We start from the raw sequence: 18410 nt of genomic DNA on the forward strand, positions 1-18410 counted from the left end.
ATGGGGTTTGGTCCTGTGACCCAGGTGGGCAAAGTGGGCAGAAGGTGAAGTTACCAGGGCTAAAGCAGCAACCTCTGCCTACCTGGGACCCAAGGGTGAACTCCTTAATTTTCCATAATACAGGTGACACAATGTTCTTATTATTTAAATACTGCAGCTCTTCCTTTCTCACATAACCACAGAGGGTCTTTACTCTATCCCTCCTGTCAATGCCTTGGGCTCAGGGCTTTCCACCTGCCATTCATTTCTCACAATATGTCCACAAAGGGGATTCTATAGTTGGCCCTCAGTATCTGTGGGTTCCACATCTGTGGATGCAACCAATGGACGATTGAAAATATTCCACCTCAAACAATAAGAAATAACAATATAAAAAATACAAATAAAAATATAACAGTGTAACAACTATTGACATAGCCCTGACATTGTATTAGGCATGACAAGGAATAAAGAGATGATTTGAAGTATACAGGAGAACGTGCATAGGTTATATGCAAATATTATGCCATTCTATGACTTGAGCATCTACAGATTTTGTTATCTGCAGGGAGTGGGGTGGGATTGAGGGTGTCCTGGAACCAATGCCCTGCAGATACTGAGGGATGACTGCATACCCCATTATAGATAAGAAAACTGACTCAGGTTAAGTGACTAGCCCATGGTCACAGGATGTTCAGGAATAGAACATTTATTAAGTATCTACTTCTAAAATTGTTATCATCTCCCATGTTTGTCATGGAGGGAGTATTGCAAAATGGTTAAGGCTTCACATGGTGGTTTATCTAATACTCTCAACAATTCAATACAATCTAAGTCAGTCAATCATACAACTGAGGAAACTGAGGGTCAGAGCTGGGTTAGTGAGTTGCCTGAGGTCAGAGAGTGGAGCAACTAGGATCTGACCCAGGTCTCTGGCTCCAAATTGCTGCCTTTCTCACTGATATGCTGGGTCAGCTTGCAGAGAAGCTCAACAACTCAGCAATTCCATCCTGAGAGCCATTTCCTGGAGTGACAGAAAATTTGAACCACTGCAAAAATAAGGTCTGATGCATCTGGCCACTTCAAACTTAGAGATCAATTCCAGGGTAGGCTGATGGGACACACAGCAACAAAATACCACACACCTTGTTTTTAAGCTCCCTTGCAGGTGGCTTCACATGGACAATTGGTCTCGCCTTTGGCATGCTTCTGGTACAAGTCACTCAATGAAGCTGAAATGGCCTTTAAGACAGGCAGGCAGTCTGAGAAGCTCTGACACAGGGATGATAGGATTGAGACATCCTGGGATCAGGGCCAAGTAGGGAGGACTTGTGATCCCTGGAAAGGCTATAGCCATGAGCCAATCCCAGATTAACTTCCCCCACCTCAGAGGCCTGGCTTCCACTGCTGGGTTTTTCTGGTTTCCTGCCCACGGAGCCCTAGCATAGCAGCATCCCTCTATATGCTGCCTAGAAGTCTACCCCACCACTCTTCAAACTCTCCAGAGCTTATTACTCAGCAAATTCTCTGTTGCTCTCACCTGAGCCCCACTTGTGACCAAGTGGTACTCATGAGTTACCCTGACTCTGACCAACTGGAGTTCAAACTTTTGACTTGTGGTTCTGCCAAGGCCATTGTTATGGCAACTGGAATGTGCTTCTATCGGCACTGCATGGAGGTGAAAGTTGGAGAGAAGGGGAAACAGTCAGTTTTGGACCCTTTCTCTCACTCTTCATAACAAATACTGGAAGGTAACATCTGGCATGCTTCCCAGTCTATGTAAGACTGCAGTTAGCCCTTCTGTTGAGAGACCAGACATGGCAGCACAGACTCGCACCTTTCCCAGCAGAAATGGGTGCAAACAGCAGATTCTGGGAAGTTCCCTTTGTACTTTTGTGCCCAGTGCCCAAAGAATGATGGAATCTCTATCATTCCAGGAGTGGAGACTTGGGAAGATGTTAGGGATTTCTGAAAAGCAGAGAAATCGCATTCAGTGTAATCTAGTTTAAAAATAATAGGCTTGAGCCAGATCCCAATTTGAATCTCAGCTCCATCATTTAGTTTGTGTGATCTTGGTCAAAAGATATTAGACTTCACTGATCTCTTTAACTCATCTATAAACTAGAGATATTATCTTCCTCATAGGTTCATTGTGAGGATAACCAGATAAAGGTCCTTTCTTCTCTTGCATACTTTTAAGTGTAGCTCTCCTCACAGCTTCCCCAAACCATAGGTGATTTGTCCAGATGTCCATCACTGGTCCAAGTATATTTGTGAACTAAAAGATGGCTAGGCCATTCTAGACATTACAAGATGCTAAGAAAGGCAGGCCAGGAGAAAAAATATATATGTAAAACAAATCTGTAAAGATAAGCAGATACAAGACTACAAAGCCCCACAAAGACGGCAAGCTTTGCCAAATGGGACTTTGACCCCTTGCAAGATATGCCAGGTCCCGCAGCCATTATATTTTGGCTTATGTGTGTTGGAGTTCGCCTATTTATGGCAACCAACAGACAGTATGTCAAGTACTTTACTTAAGCACCTGCTTCTGTCTCAGGTATTGGACTCATGGGAGCTATTATTTCAAAACCTCTCACTCAGAACTTACTGCTATGTGCTTAATTCCTGATGTCACTAATGGAAGCAGATACTCCATGGGACTATCTGAATGACGATGGTTTTAAATTAATCAAATTAGCTACAGTGTTTGATGAATAATTTCTATGGTAACTACAGATGAAGCTCAAGACAGAGAACATGCTCTTCTATTTTTCTGTGTAATTCTTCACATTAAATAAATGCCTCCTTGATGAGTGGAGAAAAAATAATTATATTCCATTGAAGCTAAGAAATAAAGCAACCTGTTTATTTTTTAAAAAGATAAACATGGCTGATCTGCACTAATCATAACATTTTGAAGGAAATAAAACAATATTCAACATTTCTAGACTACAAATAAATAATACCCTGTTTTACTTATTCTGTTAACCAAAGATGAAGTTGGAAATGAGAAAATTGAATGCTTATGGACTTAAAGGTATCAGACATGGCATTTGATTTTTGGAAAATGAAGACATAAATGGAAAATGGCTATGGCAATGAACTTAAGAATGACATTGAAAAGTTTTTACACAAACTTTACATACTTGACAGACTAAAACATTTTTCAAGTCCTTAATTATGAGAACAGCAGCAAAATTTAAGACAAAAATTGGCATTTAAGAATCTGCTGTATTATTGTGAATAAATGCAAAACAACTGTATCAGTGAAGCCTGGGAAAATCTCAATTACTATAATATTCGTGCACTGGCTTTACATTTCACTTTCGAATGCGTTCCCTCATCCGGGGTGCAACTGGGTACCTTCAGATACAACAGCTTGGATGGGGAACGAGGTTACGACACATGGCTGAAGAACCAGTCTCGCTGCGTTACAGTTACAGCATATAAACAACTCTGTCTAATAAAAACAGTAAAACCAGGCTCAAGTGCACACCCTGTGTTACAAACACATCACATATCAGGATTATAAATCACAGAAATAAAGACAAATAATGGCATGAAGGGCATGATAGTTTATTTTTAAAAATTGTACCACACTGATCATGATGACCAGCATACACATGATAATGGCTTTTCTCTTGGGTTTAACATTGCAGTAGTTTTGCATACTGCAATGTTTCAATAGGACCAAGAACGTTAGAGAATAAAGATCTTAGATGAAAATGAACACTAATAATTCTAGTGTCCTCCCCCATAGAATTAATGTAAATCCCTTATCAGTGGCATTATAATGTTATGTGGTTATGAAGAATGAAATTTCTCTTAGAAGTAGGCAGCATGAATTTATACTTACATAAGTATAACTTATACTTCCTTGTACTTTCATCTTTAGTTTTTATAATTTAAGCTATGTCCACCCTGGCTAAAGTACAATCATACAATAAACCTCAGATAATTTCCATGCTACCATTGCACAAGTTTAGTGATTTTACTATTAAAAAAAAAAATCAAACCACCATCAAAATAAAGAGGCAAATAAAAGTAATTTTTAAATCATTTGAAAAGCATGGTGCTTATCTGTCCAATACAGACTCAAACTTAAATGCTATAGTTATAATTTCCAGACTTCTGCAAAATTAACATTTATATATACATATGGGTTTTGTTTATAGAACTGTATTTTGCAATCAACAAGTTTTAGAGACAATATATTTGGTTACAGTTCCACATATCTGTAGTAAAGACAAAGCCACATAATGTTCACGATGTTAAATCTGGCTCTAAGTAACCTAAGGTACAAAATTTTGACCAAATATCAAAATGATAATCTGATCTTAAAAATACAACCCATATGAAACTACTTTTTAGAGAGAAAATGTGCTGTTCAGTAATTATTTCAGTAACCTTTTCTGAGTATCTGCAAACTGATCTTTTTCTTTAATCTTTGTGACTCACCAATATTTCAAAGTGACCTCTTCACTTCCATGTTACCATTTCAGTACCCAGGGATTTCTGAGGCAGCATAAGTTTGACTTCATAAAAACAGTAGATACTCTAACAGTGACAATTTTTAAATCTGTAAACTCAATAATCACATTAGTTAGCTCAGCAACTATAAAAACATTGAGATTGGGGCACTGTAAGCCAGAATCTCTTTGTGCTTTTTAAATTAAGCTGCTTTTGACTCTTTTTGGTATTTATCAGCCATCTGTATTTCCCTTATAATAATAAAAGAATACATTTAAAATAAATTTTAAGGTTAAATGTCCTGGGGGGGGCTCATCAATACCTTTTTTTTTTAAACATAGTATAAATCAATTATCTTTTTCCTTCAGTATTTGGAATAGCAAAAATTATTTCTGGTCCCTCCTTAGATCAATCAACACCACTTTTCATGACATATTAACACTGAAATTTACAGACATCCCTGAAAAGTTTTTAAGTAAACGAGTGAATCACAGTGGAGTCTCAATCAGTTAACAGTGTAGATCCATTTTTTTCAAAAAACTGAATATTAAAAGAAAATCTTCAACCTAAAAACAAAAACAAAAACAAAACCCTCCTAAGAACTAAAGCCAAGTGTGTGTTGTCAATGATTCGATACTTTTATCCCCTGACTGATTTAGACTCCTCCTCCTCATGTTGTAAGACATGTTTGCTGAAATCTTCACGCCAAGCTTTTGGGACGCCTGGGTGAAGAGGCTATGCTACTGTTGCATCTAAGGGAATAGTGGCACCGTTTCTTCCCTAACAGACTTCATATCCAAAGATGAGCAATGAATCTCACTCCCCTGCATTCACCAGCATCTTATCAGGAGATAATACTTGCTGTGCAAATTGATGACAGCTGATCGTCCCCCCCGACCCCCCCTCCACCCCCTACTGCCAATATGAGGTTATCATCAGTTTGTCATTATATGCACTGGCCTTTCACTCTTTCAATCAGAAAAGCTGTGGCTTACTTTAAAAAGGTGGGGAAGGGACGGGGAGAAACGAAAAACCAAGAGTCTAAAGGCACAAGGTCGCATAGCTGCTCTAGTTGGAGTTTGTAAACAGAGAATAGGTTGAATTTAGGTAATCCCAATCTATGAGAGTAAAAAGGCATCCACAGCAGGCTTGTATCCAGCCAGCTTCTTTGAGACCCTTCATGGGTTTTGAGGTCTACAAAGTATGCACTAAAATACCCATACTTCAAAAAGCAATAAGGCAAATAGTATAATCATTATTCCAAAAGTTACAATGGTAGTGTAGGCATACATAGTATAATTTAGTTACAATGTGTGGTACTGTTTCTATTATATAACCATATTAACTGTTTATTTCCTACATAATTATAAATTCAGCTGGGTTTCAGATGAACACAAAACCGTCCTTGTACCACCACTGATAGCTGGCAATAGCTCTTTGACAGCAGTTTTTATTCTGCTGTAGAAATTATCCTTGAACTGAAAAAGTCCACAATCCAACGTCCAGTCATTAAACACTATCATATTTGTGAAGAGCTTCTTCCAACTTCTGGGTAACTTTTTGGAAAAATATTATTTGTTGTTGTAAGAAATGCTGCATCTGTGATTTAAAGTCTCTTACTCGAATTTGATGGAAGTGGTGAATTTCAGCCAAAGTGGCAAAAGAAATAGTGTTACAGCGATCCTGAATGCCGTCAGCCTTCTGCACCTCCATCTTCCCTTCCTCCACGTGTCGCCTACTCTCCTTGACTTTGGTAAGAGCTCCTGTAGTTAAAAATAACAATTAATTAAAAACCTATATATCCACATATCCCAAGAACATAACTACATATTAAACAGAATCTTGGGCATTATAAATAGTTGCCCAAACTACCTTCAATACCTTTGAAATTTAAAGTGAGGACCATAATTACTCATTTTAAAAAAAGAAGGAATCTGGTAAAGTTTCTGAAAACACTCCCTTTGTTAAAATTTCTCTTCAAAAACTAGTGTTTGTTACATTGACCAAGAATCTGTAGTATCCCATCTCTTCCAAGTAGAGATGCTATACATAACTGATAATAAACTGCAAGGAAATGTCCTTAAAAAGACACAACAAGAAACTGCAGTTTTCACATGTTCAAAAGGTGTGACATCATTATTTCCACATATATTAAGAGAATTATACTGTTTATAAAAACATCCCATAAAGGATCCAAACCCACTTCCTCAGGAAGTCTCACTAAATAATTAAGACTCTAGAACCAGTCTCTGAAACAAGTTAGTACCAACACAGGTTGTGTTTTGGAATCATGTCACAGTCGTGGAGGGTGCTTGGCAATGTTGCCAGTCTACAATTGGAGGTCACCCTCATGAGGGTTGGCCTAGCCCATTATCTTGTCATCCAGAGTAAACACCTAGCTGAAGTGCTCAGCACACAGAAAGTGCCTGGTGAAGGGGTGAATTGCGAACACATGTCTGATTCTGACTTCACGTTGCATCGGGAGACCCACACCTGGAGTACAAGGGCTTTAATAAGAATTTGCCCCTTTTTTGGGACTATAAGGATCGGTGAGTGTTAACTCTGCCCTAATGATGACTTAGGAATGATGCCAGCGGTTCCATAATCTCATGCCTAGAAGTATCAACAGAGGGTGTTGCAGGGGTGGGGGTGAAGGATTGACCACTCCAGCAGGTGCCATACGAAGGCAGGCCCTCCCCTGAAAGCACAGTCATACAAAGACACAAAAGTTTGAGGATGTTTAGGGGTAGGAAATAGGCTATTCCTGAGTTCTTGGGAATGAGTAATAATAAAACTCAAATCACTTGAACAAAGCCAGCTTAAGAATTCAGATTTCCCGACTGTGCCTAGCACTCATTCCACTAAACCATACTGAAAGGCAAGACAGAACACAGAGACAAACAGCTAGAGTGCCTGGCTTGGCAGTCTGAGAACACAGTACTACTGAGGAGGGAACCAGGAACCTTGAGTAGGAGGAGGTACAGAAACTGAGAGACTTTGTTTCGGAAATGTTGTCTTGCCCAATAGTGAAATATACAAGGGAAGATGCCCTATTTCTAAATTTCTTCAAATCTCCTACAGAATAATATAATATTAAACAAAACCCTTAAACGTAAAGCAGTATGCTTTTTTGGCATAGTTCAAAGACCTGAGAAATGAAAAAGCACCAACAGCAAATTTCATCCATATATATGTATGTGCAGGTGTGCACATATGTACACATTTATTTTCATTGATTTATTCTAAATGAGACCTTTAAGTGAAAAGCAGCAAAGTCCTGAAACAAGAACACATGTACTGCAGGTGCAAAGAGCACACATGCCCCACCCACACCACTTCCACCTAACCCATGGGAGAGAAATGCACTCTGCTAGAAAGAGGAAGACCCCTGTCCCAGTTCTACTAAGAAGCCATCACTCTGAAAGTAGGGCCCTTTAAACATTTCTACTGTGGCTGACAGTTTCAGCAAAGCACTAACATTTGCCTGCTTGAAGAGAAAGACATCTCCCCAACATAAAAAATTAATAATAATTTATTGCAAAACATTTATCTTTGTTATATTTGTACAGGTTTCACATTTCATATACAGAAATTGAAGTTGAAAAGACCAGGAGGGCCGGGCGCGGTGGCTCACGCCTGTAATCCTAAGACTTTGGGAAGCTGAGGTGGGTGGATCACCTGAGGTCAGGAGATCGAGACCAGCCTGGCCAATATGGTGAAACCCTGTCTCTACTAAAAATACAAAAATTAGCCGGGCGTGGTGGTGGGCACCTGTAATCCCAGCTACTTGGGAGGCTGGGGCAGGAGAATCGCTTGAAGCCGGAAGGCAGAGGTTGCATTGAGCCGAGATTGCACCACTGTACTCCAGCCTGGGCAACAAGTTTTTTTGAAACTCTGTCTCAAAAAGAGAGAGAGAGAAAAAAAAGAAAAGACCAGGAAAGTGTAACAGGTAAAACTAAAGGAAAAAAAAATTCAGAAAGACTGAGAATGTGTAGTGATAAAATACATGTTTTATAATGATAAAGAGAATAGGAAATTAAAAGAGAAAAATCTCAAGTGATTTGACTATATTTTCTTCTGATTTCAATCCAAGGTACTGGAGGAAGCCACAGTCCCATGTTCAAGTGCTAAGGACCAGTACGCAGGATCCTTCCCTGCTCAGATCCTGACCTGTCTTAACAGTTGTTGCCTGCATTGGTAATATTCTGCAAGTATTACTTGCTCTAATTACTAGAGCCCAGCTTTTCATCATAGAGAACAGAGTCCAGTATAGAGAAGCTCTGAAACCTGGCCTTGAATTGGGTGAATGTCAACTAAGTTGCAGCTTGTCAAACTCCAAATTAGTTCACCATATTTTGACAAACTGCACTGTGTTATATAGAATTACAGATGTGCATCTGTAACAACCAATTTAAAAATCAACAAGTCCAGGGCTTGCCACGGTGGCTTATGCCTAAAATCCCGGCAATTTGGGAGGCTGAGGCAGGGGGATGGGTTGAGGTCAGGAGTTTGAGACCAGCCTGGGCAACATGGTGAAACCCCATCCCTGTGAAAAATACAAAAAATGAGCCAGTCATGCAGTGCACGTCTATAGTCTCAGCTACTCAGGAGGCTGAGGAGGGAGGATCATCTGAGTCCAGGAGGTTGAGGCTGCAATGAGCTGTGATCACAGCACTGCACCTCCAGCCTGCTGGGTGACAGAGTAAAATCCTACCTCAAAGAAGAAAAAAAAAAAAAGAACAAGTCTAAAGTTTTTACAACTTATTATATCAGCATACATTCTCCAAAGTCTCGGATACAGCAATAAGTATTGACATCTCTTTGAGGTCCCAGGATCTGCCAGCATGTAATATCTTCAAGCGTCCTAAGCATACATACTAGAGGAGCCAAGAAGAATTTGGGACTCATTTTTAGCCAGGTGTGGTGGTGGGCACCTGTAATCCCAAGTACCCGGGAGGGTGAGGGAGGAGAATCACTTGAACCTGGGAGGCGGAGGTTGCAGTGAGCCAAAATCGCACCATTGCACTCCAGCCCGGGCAACAAGAGCGAAACTCCATCTCAAAAAACCAAAACGAAACAAAACAAAACAAAAACAAAAAACAAGAAAACAACAAAACAAAACAAAAAAAACCCAAAGACTCATTTTTTTCCTAAGTATGAATTTATTAAGTGAATAACACAAAATGTTGCTGTTTTTGAAAGTCCCCAAAAGGTTGGGCTCCAGGGTGAGAATTTTAATGTGAACATTTATGGAAAGGTTGGCATGTATAGAGCACACTGATACAACAGGGAGATTCAAACAGGAGACACACCGCAAAGCACCGTCAGGGCAGGCACGCTACCCTGACGCAAAGTGAAATAGGTCCACGAAGCACACAATTCTGCATGGGAGTTGAATATGGCTTTCTCCAAGATAACATGTGACCAATGTGACAATGGAAAATGCTCAGAGGGCCTGCTACATGCCCAACACTGCATTATGGATGGTGGCAGGGTGGAGGGCAGGGAATAGAATATCTGAACAGTAAATGGTAGCTGCTAGAAATAGTAATAACATATGCTAGGCACTTTCCATCTACTGTTTCTAATCTTCACTACAACTTTACAACGGACATTACTCCTAGTTTTACTACAAGGAAATTGAGGAAGTTACTCAACATCTTTGAGCCTGACAGTCATCCAGGTAACCCAGCAGGAGGCTGAGATGGGATCTGAATGCATAACTGACTTCAAAGCAAGCACTACAACTATTTAGAAGAGAAACTGTTAGCCAGGTGTGCTGACGCACACCTGTACTCCCAGCTACTCGGGAGGCTGAGACGGGAGAGTCCAGGAATTCCAGGCTGCAAGGAGCTATGATCGCGCCACTGCACTCCAGCCTGTGTAATAAAGTGAGACCCTGTCTAAAAAATAAAAAAATAAAAACTATATAAAATGGTAAATGAAGGTATTAAATAGCATACTTTAAATGTACAAATTTAAAGAGTACGGAGAGCTACGTGTAATCAAGGAAGATTATGTCTCCATAAAATTGTACCCACAAATGTAGAACAAGTTCTAAAAACAAAAATAACTTCCTTTAACTGAAATGTAACTAAATTGATTTTTTCCCAGATCCACCTTCAAAAGAAAGTTAAAAGATGATTAGCAATAAAACAAGTTGATAGTAATATACTTAAAACAAATTAAAAATCATGAGTTCCTGAATATATCCTGAATTGAAGTGAATGGCTGTTAATGTTCAGAATGACAATGCCAAGGGTCTTCCAACATGTGAAGCCAAATAAAAAAAGTTGAATCTTATAAAATACTTTGCAAAGTTTTAAAATATATACATCTTTTCCCAAGAAAGTAATTTGTTTTTTAAAAAATTCATCTCACAATTTTCCAATTAGTTTTTTCTGTACACCTTTTAACAAACAGTAAAGGTATCAGTGCTTTCCTCCCTATGAAAACGGTAAGCTAATTATGGAAGTCAATTGACTAGTTCTGACTAGAAGTAAACAGAAAAAAAAATATGACATCTTTTAAACAGCTCAAGTGATCCATAGACAGAGAGCATGAGTGTTTAACACTTGGGGACTAACACACAGAACCACTTTCTGGGGTTCCCAGGAAGCTTCCCTCTACCCACCTCTGCCTACTGAGCTCCTAAGCTCTGAGTTCACTCGAAAAGAAAGTGGAAACGTATTTTTCCAATAGAAACAATATTACAAGTGTTGGCTAGATGTGAGTGAAACAGTATTATTATTAGAAGTAGAATCTGGGTTTTGTTACAAATGATTGGGTTCTTACAATTGATCTGACACTGCTCAAACTGGGAATTATGTGTACATATTTTCAGGCTTCACAATTATCTTCATATTCAAAATTTTAAATATCACAAGAAAGGCAGAGAGCAAAATTTTCAGCTCTAGCATGTTGGAAGCGGAAACTACTGGAGCAGAGTTAGATCATCATAGACTTGCTACTTCTAGGATAGCTTTAGAAATTAAGTAATTTGTAGCTGCCTAAGAAACAACTGCAGAGGTACAATACAACCAGCTGCAGAGCTGTAACAAAGTATGACAGCATTTTTTAAGCATTCTCACGGCTGCACTGCATTGTTTTTTAACCAAACCCGAGGAGTGTAAATGAAAACTAAAAATGTTGCCCAGAATCTAAATAACACAAGGACTACACATTTTTATGATGGAATCAATATGAAAACAGGCAATAGCATCCAAAGCTCTGCTTTTTAAGTGGCTAATTTAGGAGGAACATGCCCCCTTGCCAGCCCCCTCCCCTCATAAACATGAAAAAATGCTCATCATCATTGGCCATCAGAGAAACGCAAATCAAAACCACAATGAGATACCATCTCACACCAGTTAGAATGGCAATCTTTAGAAAATAAGGAAACAACAGGTGCTGGAGAGGATGTGGAGAAACAGGAACACTTTTACACTGTTGGTGGGACTGTAAACTAGTTCAACCATTGTGGAAGACAGTGTGGCGATTCCTCAAGGATCTAGAACTAGAAATAGCATTTGACCCAGCCATCCCATTACTGGGTATATACCCAAAGGATTATAAATCATGCTGCTATAAAGACACATGCACACGTATGTTTACTGCTGCACTATTCACAACAGCAAAGACTTGGAACCAACCCAAATGACCATCAATGATAGACTGGATTAAGAAAATGTGGCACATACACACCATGGAATACTATGCAGCCATAAAAAATGATGAGTTCATGTCCTTTGTAGGGACATGGATGAAGCTGGAAACCATCATTCTGAGCAAACTACTGCAAGGACAGAAAACCAAACACCGCGTGTTCTCACTCATAGGTGGAATTGAACAATGAGAACACTTGGACACAGGAAGGGGAACATCACACACCAGGGCCTGTCGTGGGGTTGGGGGAGGGGGGAGGGATAGCATTAGGAGATATACGTAATGTAAATGACTAGTTAATGGGTGCAGCACACCAACATGGCCCATGTATACATATGTAACAAACCTGCACGCTGTGCACATGTACCCTAGAACTTAAAGTATAATAAAAAAAATGAATTTGAAGTACAGGAAAAATAATTATTTAAAGTGAGGCAATAGATTTCAACCACATCCCAATACAGTGATACCGAACAGGCAAAAGGAGCCCAGAGTGCCCCCTAGGCTGAGCCTCCAACACACTGAAGCTATTTCTTCTTCAGGGGATCTCTGTGAAGGAGGCAGGAAGGATCCTAGAGTAAGCTCCTCCTAAAAAGGTTTACCTGTTGAGTGTGAAGTTTTGGTTGAGAGTTCAACTTAATTACTGAATTAGTTTGGTGGATTACTCGAATTCTTCCACAGGACAGAAAGTGCACTCAGGAACTAATAACCCTGAGGTCTAATTCCTAAAGGAGAGGCAGGAGCCCAAGGGCACCTTCCCACACTCCAGTCCTGGAGATGCCCTCTGGGGAAGGCAAGGCAGAGCTACCTCCCAGGTGAGAAGGGCAGAGCCGGCTCTCAAATTTTTTTTTTTTTTAATAAAGCTAAAAAGGTCTTAGAAGAGTTTTTATACAAGTCTCTCAATTCTACAAACAAGAGGGTGAGCTACTTGTTCAAAGTCCCACAGCTAATTCATGGCAAAGACCCCACCTCCACATGCCTGCCAGCCCTGGCACGTCCCATTCTCCCTTCCAAGCAGGGCATCCTCATTCAGGAGACCTATTACCCTCTTTGTGGGCACAGATTGAGTGGATTAGTGTATTAAGGCCTGAGATGGAGACTTGACCCTACTACATTGTTGAAAAGGGTCCTTTCCTTTCTATGTTTTCAGAGTTAAAAGGAAAATTAAACCAATATTTTTACTTTGCTTTAGAATTTGTTATTAACAAAACCTCCTAGATTCCCACGCTGATTCTGTACCTGGAAAATTCCCAACAGGGCTCATTTTCATATCAGTGCAATTTCCCAAGCTCAGAGAAAGGTACTTTGCCCCACTTCTCCATCACCAGTCCTAGCTCCAGAGAAATCGAATGTCCTAAATTCACTTCCATCCCCTCCTACCATTTTCTTTGTATCTAACCAATGTAAGCCATCTCGCAGTTCTAAAGGATGCTCAGGCTGAAAAGACCAAAGCAAGAAATAACTATGTCTTTGTTTATAATACATATATTCTCAATTTTAGAGGAATTATGTTACTCATGTTTGCAATGAATATAAAACAATGAAAACAAAAGAATTTAATCATGTGACAAGGTTCATTAATATTACCTTAAAAGGCTCAAATTTTTAAAAATCATTTATAAATTATGAATTAGAAATCAGCACCGTTTTCAAAAGCATCACAGTATTTACACAGCATATCATTAAACTATTTCCATCAGTAAAAACTAACACTTACGATTTCAATGCCAATTTTTTTCTAGAATGACAGTATGACAGTAGTGAATCTCTTGAGTCATGTAGTCCATGAGCACATATTAAGAACACACTGCAAGCTGAAACTCAACCAGCACACTAGCAGACGCACTTGCACTGCACTAAACTTCTCTGTTCCATGTTCCTCTGCTTCTCATTTGCAGGGAGAACAACTTTCCTGGAAATTTCTGACCCATCAAAGTGAGACAGAGGGAAAACAAAAAAACAAAACAAGAAAGCAAATCCTCATACACTGTACTGCCTCAGGCATTTTAACCAGAACTTCCCTGGAAACTTCTGACCCATCAAAGTGAGACAGGGGGAAAAAGAAAGAAAGAAAAAAAAGCCCTCACACACTGTACTGCCTCAGCCATTTTAACCAGGCAAGGCCCTGCCCTCCCTTTAAAGAAGGTGTCTGGCCTCCTTACCGTTTTCCCTCTTTCTGCCTGCCCCCAAACTCAGGTCCCCACAGGGCTTGCCATGGCTCCAAGAGCTCCCAGTCCAACCCCATCCAGTCCTTGTACCTGAACTTTGCCTTCCTTTCCTCAATCCAATCTCTTATTCTCAGTATGTTTTGTCTCTTCTAAGACTAATTAAAGGCCCAGTCACTAAGCAACAGGAATCCAAAGGCTACATTTTCTCCCTTAAAAAAAAAAAAAAAAGAAAAAAGAAAGCACCTTATTTAATTTTGAAATCATGAATGTGCCAAAAACATTAACTCGATTTCTGTCTTCCAGGGGCCCTTCCCCAGGAAACAGAAGCCATGGTGTACGGGAAAGAACAGGAGACAGGCTGAAGGGCAACAGGGACAGCTGCTTAGAAGTCGCTCAAGACTGGACTTGGCCTGTTTTTCTTCATTCCCTGGCACACGTAACATGCTGAAAGAAAATGCTAATTTGGTCAACGTGGCCTGTTGGGTTCTTATCCTCTCATTGCTGGGATCCACACCCTGGCCTTCCCTACTAACTCCCCATTAACTTCTTCCCCTCCCCCTTCCTTCCTCCCTGTTGGTCTCCACCTACTTGTTGATTACCCTTCACCCTCTCTGCTCTAATATTTACTTTTTCATATTGTTTCGAGCAAAATGTCTCAAAAAGCAAAGGCCAGCATCCACTTAAAATAGAGAAGTAGGGCAGCCATCCAGCCACTCGATCATCACAGAGAAGCGCCTGCACTGTGCACACCTGTGCTCTGCACTTCGCATGTCTCATTTTCTTCTCTTTAACCCTGAAATAAAAGTAATCATTGCCACCATTTTCAGAGGCAGAAAGTGAAACTCAGAGAAACTAAATAATTTTACTCAGTGTCCAGCTGCATGTGAACCTGGGTCTGCCCAACTCAGGCAATTCCCTTGTATGTGGCCCAAGGGGGGATGCCCTACCCATGGCGATCGCAAAGCCCCATAGATCGGCCTCAAAGCACAGCACACTACACCAGTACCCCACGCCTCCTAGGAGCCTATGCCACCAACATAGGGATGAGCAACCCACAAACCACCTCCAGACCCTAAATACTATACCTGCATGGATTCATACTAAGTGGGTTCCAGGTTTAGACCACATTAATAAACCCTGGAGGGTACAAAATTAATACTGAACTCAAGTCAGGGAAAGCAATTTTCTGAATGGACTAATGAAGGTCCCTAAAGCTAATAACTATCAAAATTCAAAGGTAATTTAAAATTCACTTTTTAATTCATAAATATAATAAATGACAAAGAGAACTTTTGAACCATTTTGAAAAGGAGGGAAGAGGATCAAGACAAGCATAGTCAACCGCAAAAAGAAAAAAACCTGGTCACTTGATGGAAAAAAAAATCACTTAAAGAATTCAGGCCTCTAAGCTTGATTTCATCCTGAAGATATCATTAGTCTGTTTCAGGTAAAAGCATTGTTATAATATTCTAATTAAGTAGTCCTTATAGCTTCATTCAGCAATCAACTAATGTCTAAAGGCAGAATGACATTCAGTTTGAATACAAATATTCACTTGCGTATAAATACCTTAAAAGATGATTATTTTACTTACTATGCATATATAGTCATACAGTTTACCTCATTCCAAAAATGAAGAGAGAAATCACATGATTGTACCTCTGTGGTTTATTTGGTAAAACTGTTTCTTGCTGGTAATTTTATATACATAAAGGTTCTTGTGTTCCAGCCTATAATGAATATTAAACATGTGATAAAATTACTAGGGTGATAGTTTCAGAAGAATTCTGAAAACACAATGTCTTTATCTGAGAAGTGTTTTTGGGTATGGTGGCAACGTTGATTTGCCTATAGCCAAGCAAATATAGATGAAGACTTTAAAATTTGAGAGTAAGAAAGAAAACCATGTATTGTTTCTTTTCTTAAAGATCTGATACCCACAGAATCTTAATAAAATAAGGTAGACATACTATCCTTGATAATGCTGACCATACAATGAAACTTCTAAAAAACTGACTTTGTAAAGTAAAACCCATATAATGGTTCAAATTCAGAGAACACAAATAGGGGCCTCAGGTCTGCAGTGCCCAGTTCTTTAATTACCTGAGGCATGTGCACGGATACTGGTCTCTACAAAAAAAAAAAAAAAAAGCAACAATAGATATGTTTGCAAGCTGCCAACACTTTCGACACGTGACATACAACAAGCATATCTGTACCAAAGAGTGAAATTGGGAAAGTACCTTTAATGAAAGGTAAAACCTTATTTTCTTTTTTTCTAGAAAGATAAAGGGAGACCCAAGCCAAAATAAATCTAAATAGAAGCTGCTAAAATAAATCTAAACAGAAGTCCCTCTAGATGGGGCCAGGAAGAGAGTAAAGTGGCCCCCGCTCTTTACGAGAGAAGCCAAGGCAAGGCAAGATAGGGCACACACGCAGAGCCAGGGCACTTATGGGACCCTATCTGAGTGCACTGTGGTTCATGCTGGAGTTAGCAGAATATTTGCAAATAATGCATTTCTCGTATTCAAGTAATTTTCCAGTTTTTGTCTGAAATTGTAAACTCCATTGTCCCAATTGCCATGTATGCCATGGTGGTATTGACTGGTGAGCAGCACAAGCACTCTTCGTTGTCCTGAGTGCTGCTTCACATCCCTTCACGATCACGAGGCTGTGGAGATAATTCCTAACTCAGCTGTTTTAAATGTAAGGACACTCCTCACTCCTGTGGTTTTCCCGCTGCCTCGCACTGGCAGGGCCCAGGTGTCCGGTGGCTGTGAGTCTTTACTCTGACTACATCCAGACATCCTTGTATGAAATCATAAATAACCAACTAAAGACAGAACAAAGCATCTAAAATTGTATCAAGTTTTAAAATATACATGAAATACAAATCATAAAACATGAAAATTTACAGATTATCCACACTAAAATCTATCAGCATTTAGTTAAAAATGTCTTGCTGTAGACAACACGTGGCTTTGGTGAAAATCGCAAATGTCAACATAACTAAACACAATAAAAGAAAAAGGATTTTCTAAGACTCTCTTCAGCCCCATTCCTTGTCTTTCCTTTTAGTCCTGCTCCTCTTCGCAGTCTGCCTACCTCCTCTATCACTGGCTTCACTACTTTCTACCACCCAAACTTAAAACCTCTAAGGTAACACTAGATTCCTCAGGAGAGCCAGTGCCTCACCAGGTCCTGCCATGATACCTGGCAGGTGTCTCGAGTTCACCTGTTCCTTTCCAAAGCCAACTCTTCCCCTGGAGTACTCTAAGAGCCTCCTCATCTCTGCCCAACCAACAGGAGTAACTTCCAAAAGCCCTGCCTCAGGGAGCCAGGGTGCACCAGTGAAGGATGCCTCCAGGAACCCGCAGTTTAAATTTCTGTGGTTTGGATGGGCAGGGTGACTCACACCTGTAATTCCAGCACTTTGGGAGGCCGAGACGGGTAGATCACCTGAGGTCAGGAGTTTGAGACAAGCCTGGCCAACATGATGAAACCTCGTCTCTACTAAAAATACAAAAAAATTAGCTGGGTGTGGTGGCAGGCACCTATAATCCCAGCTACTCAGGAGGCCAAGGCAGGAGAATCGCTCGAAGGTGGAGGTTATGGTGAGCCAAGATCACGCCACTGCACTCCAGCCTGGGCAACAAGGGCAAAACTGTCTCAAAAAAAAAAAAAAAAAAAAAAAAAAAAATTTCTGTGGTTCAGCTCCTGTCTGCAAAATGGGTATAAGAAGAGTATTTACCTCAGCTTTTTTGAGGTAAATACTTTTTTAAGCTCCTATGAAGCTTAAATAGATATAATGAATATAAAACACAAAACACCATGCCTGGCACTCAGGAAGTCTTCAAAACATGATAGCTATTTTGATTATGATTAAAAGTCACTCTTTGGTTTGAAATCTTTAGCGGCTGCTGACTGCCTGTAGAATAAGTCAATTTTCTAACAAGCATGTTATATATTGTAGCGTAAGAAATACCAGTCTCAACTTAAGGCAAATAATGCACTCAAATCCTAGCTCTCCTCATTAGCTCTGTGAGCCTGGAAATCACTTAACTTCCCTGAGCCTCAGTTTTCACAGCCACCAAATGAGATGACACCACTTTGGGGGAGTTAAAA

The 18410-nt window shown here is 39.9% G+C and overlaps 1 protein-coding gene across 7 annotated transcripts in view; it reads right to left on the bottom strand.

Annotated features, from left to right (window-relative positions):
- The window catches only part of SNX18 (sorting nexin 18), a 129611-nt gene that overhangs the window by 98594 nt on the left and 12607 nt on the right, over nucleotides 1–18410 (bottom strand). For 3 of the 7 annotated variants that reach the window (XM_055367885.2, XM_055367884.2, XM_004065258.5), the window contains exon 2: nucleotides 3543–6215. The exons of the other annotated variants lie outside the window; for them this stretch is intronic. In XM_055367885.2, the coding sequence (XP_055223860.1) occupies nucleotides 6214–6215 (2 nt within the window). In that variant the 3' untranslated portion in view covers nucleotides 3543–6213. Of the gene's footprint in view, nucleotides 1–3542; nucleotides 6216–18410 lie in introns of those variants that run through there. 7 annotated transcript variants of the gene reach the window in all.

This window comes from Gorilla gorilla, chromosome 19 (assembly GCF_029281585.2).
Source record: "Gorilla gorilla gorilla isolate KB3781 chromosome 19, NHGRI_mGorGor1-v2.1_pri, whole genome shotgun sequence".
Taxonomy (NCBI): Eukaryota; Metazoa; Chordata; class Mammalia; order Primates; family Hominidae; genus Gorilla; species Gorilla gorilla.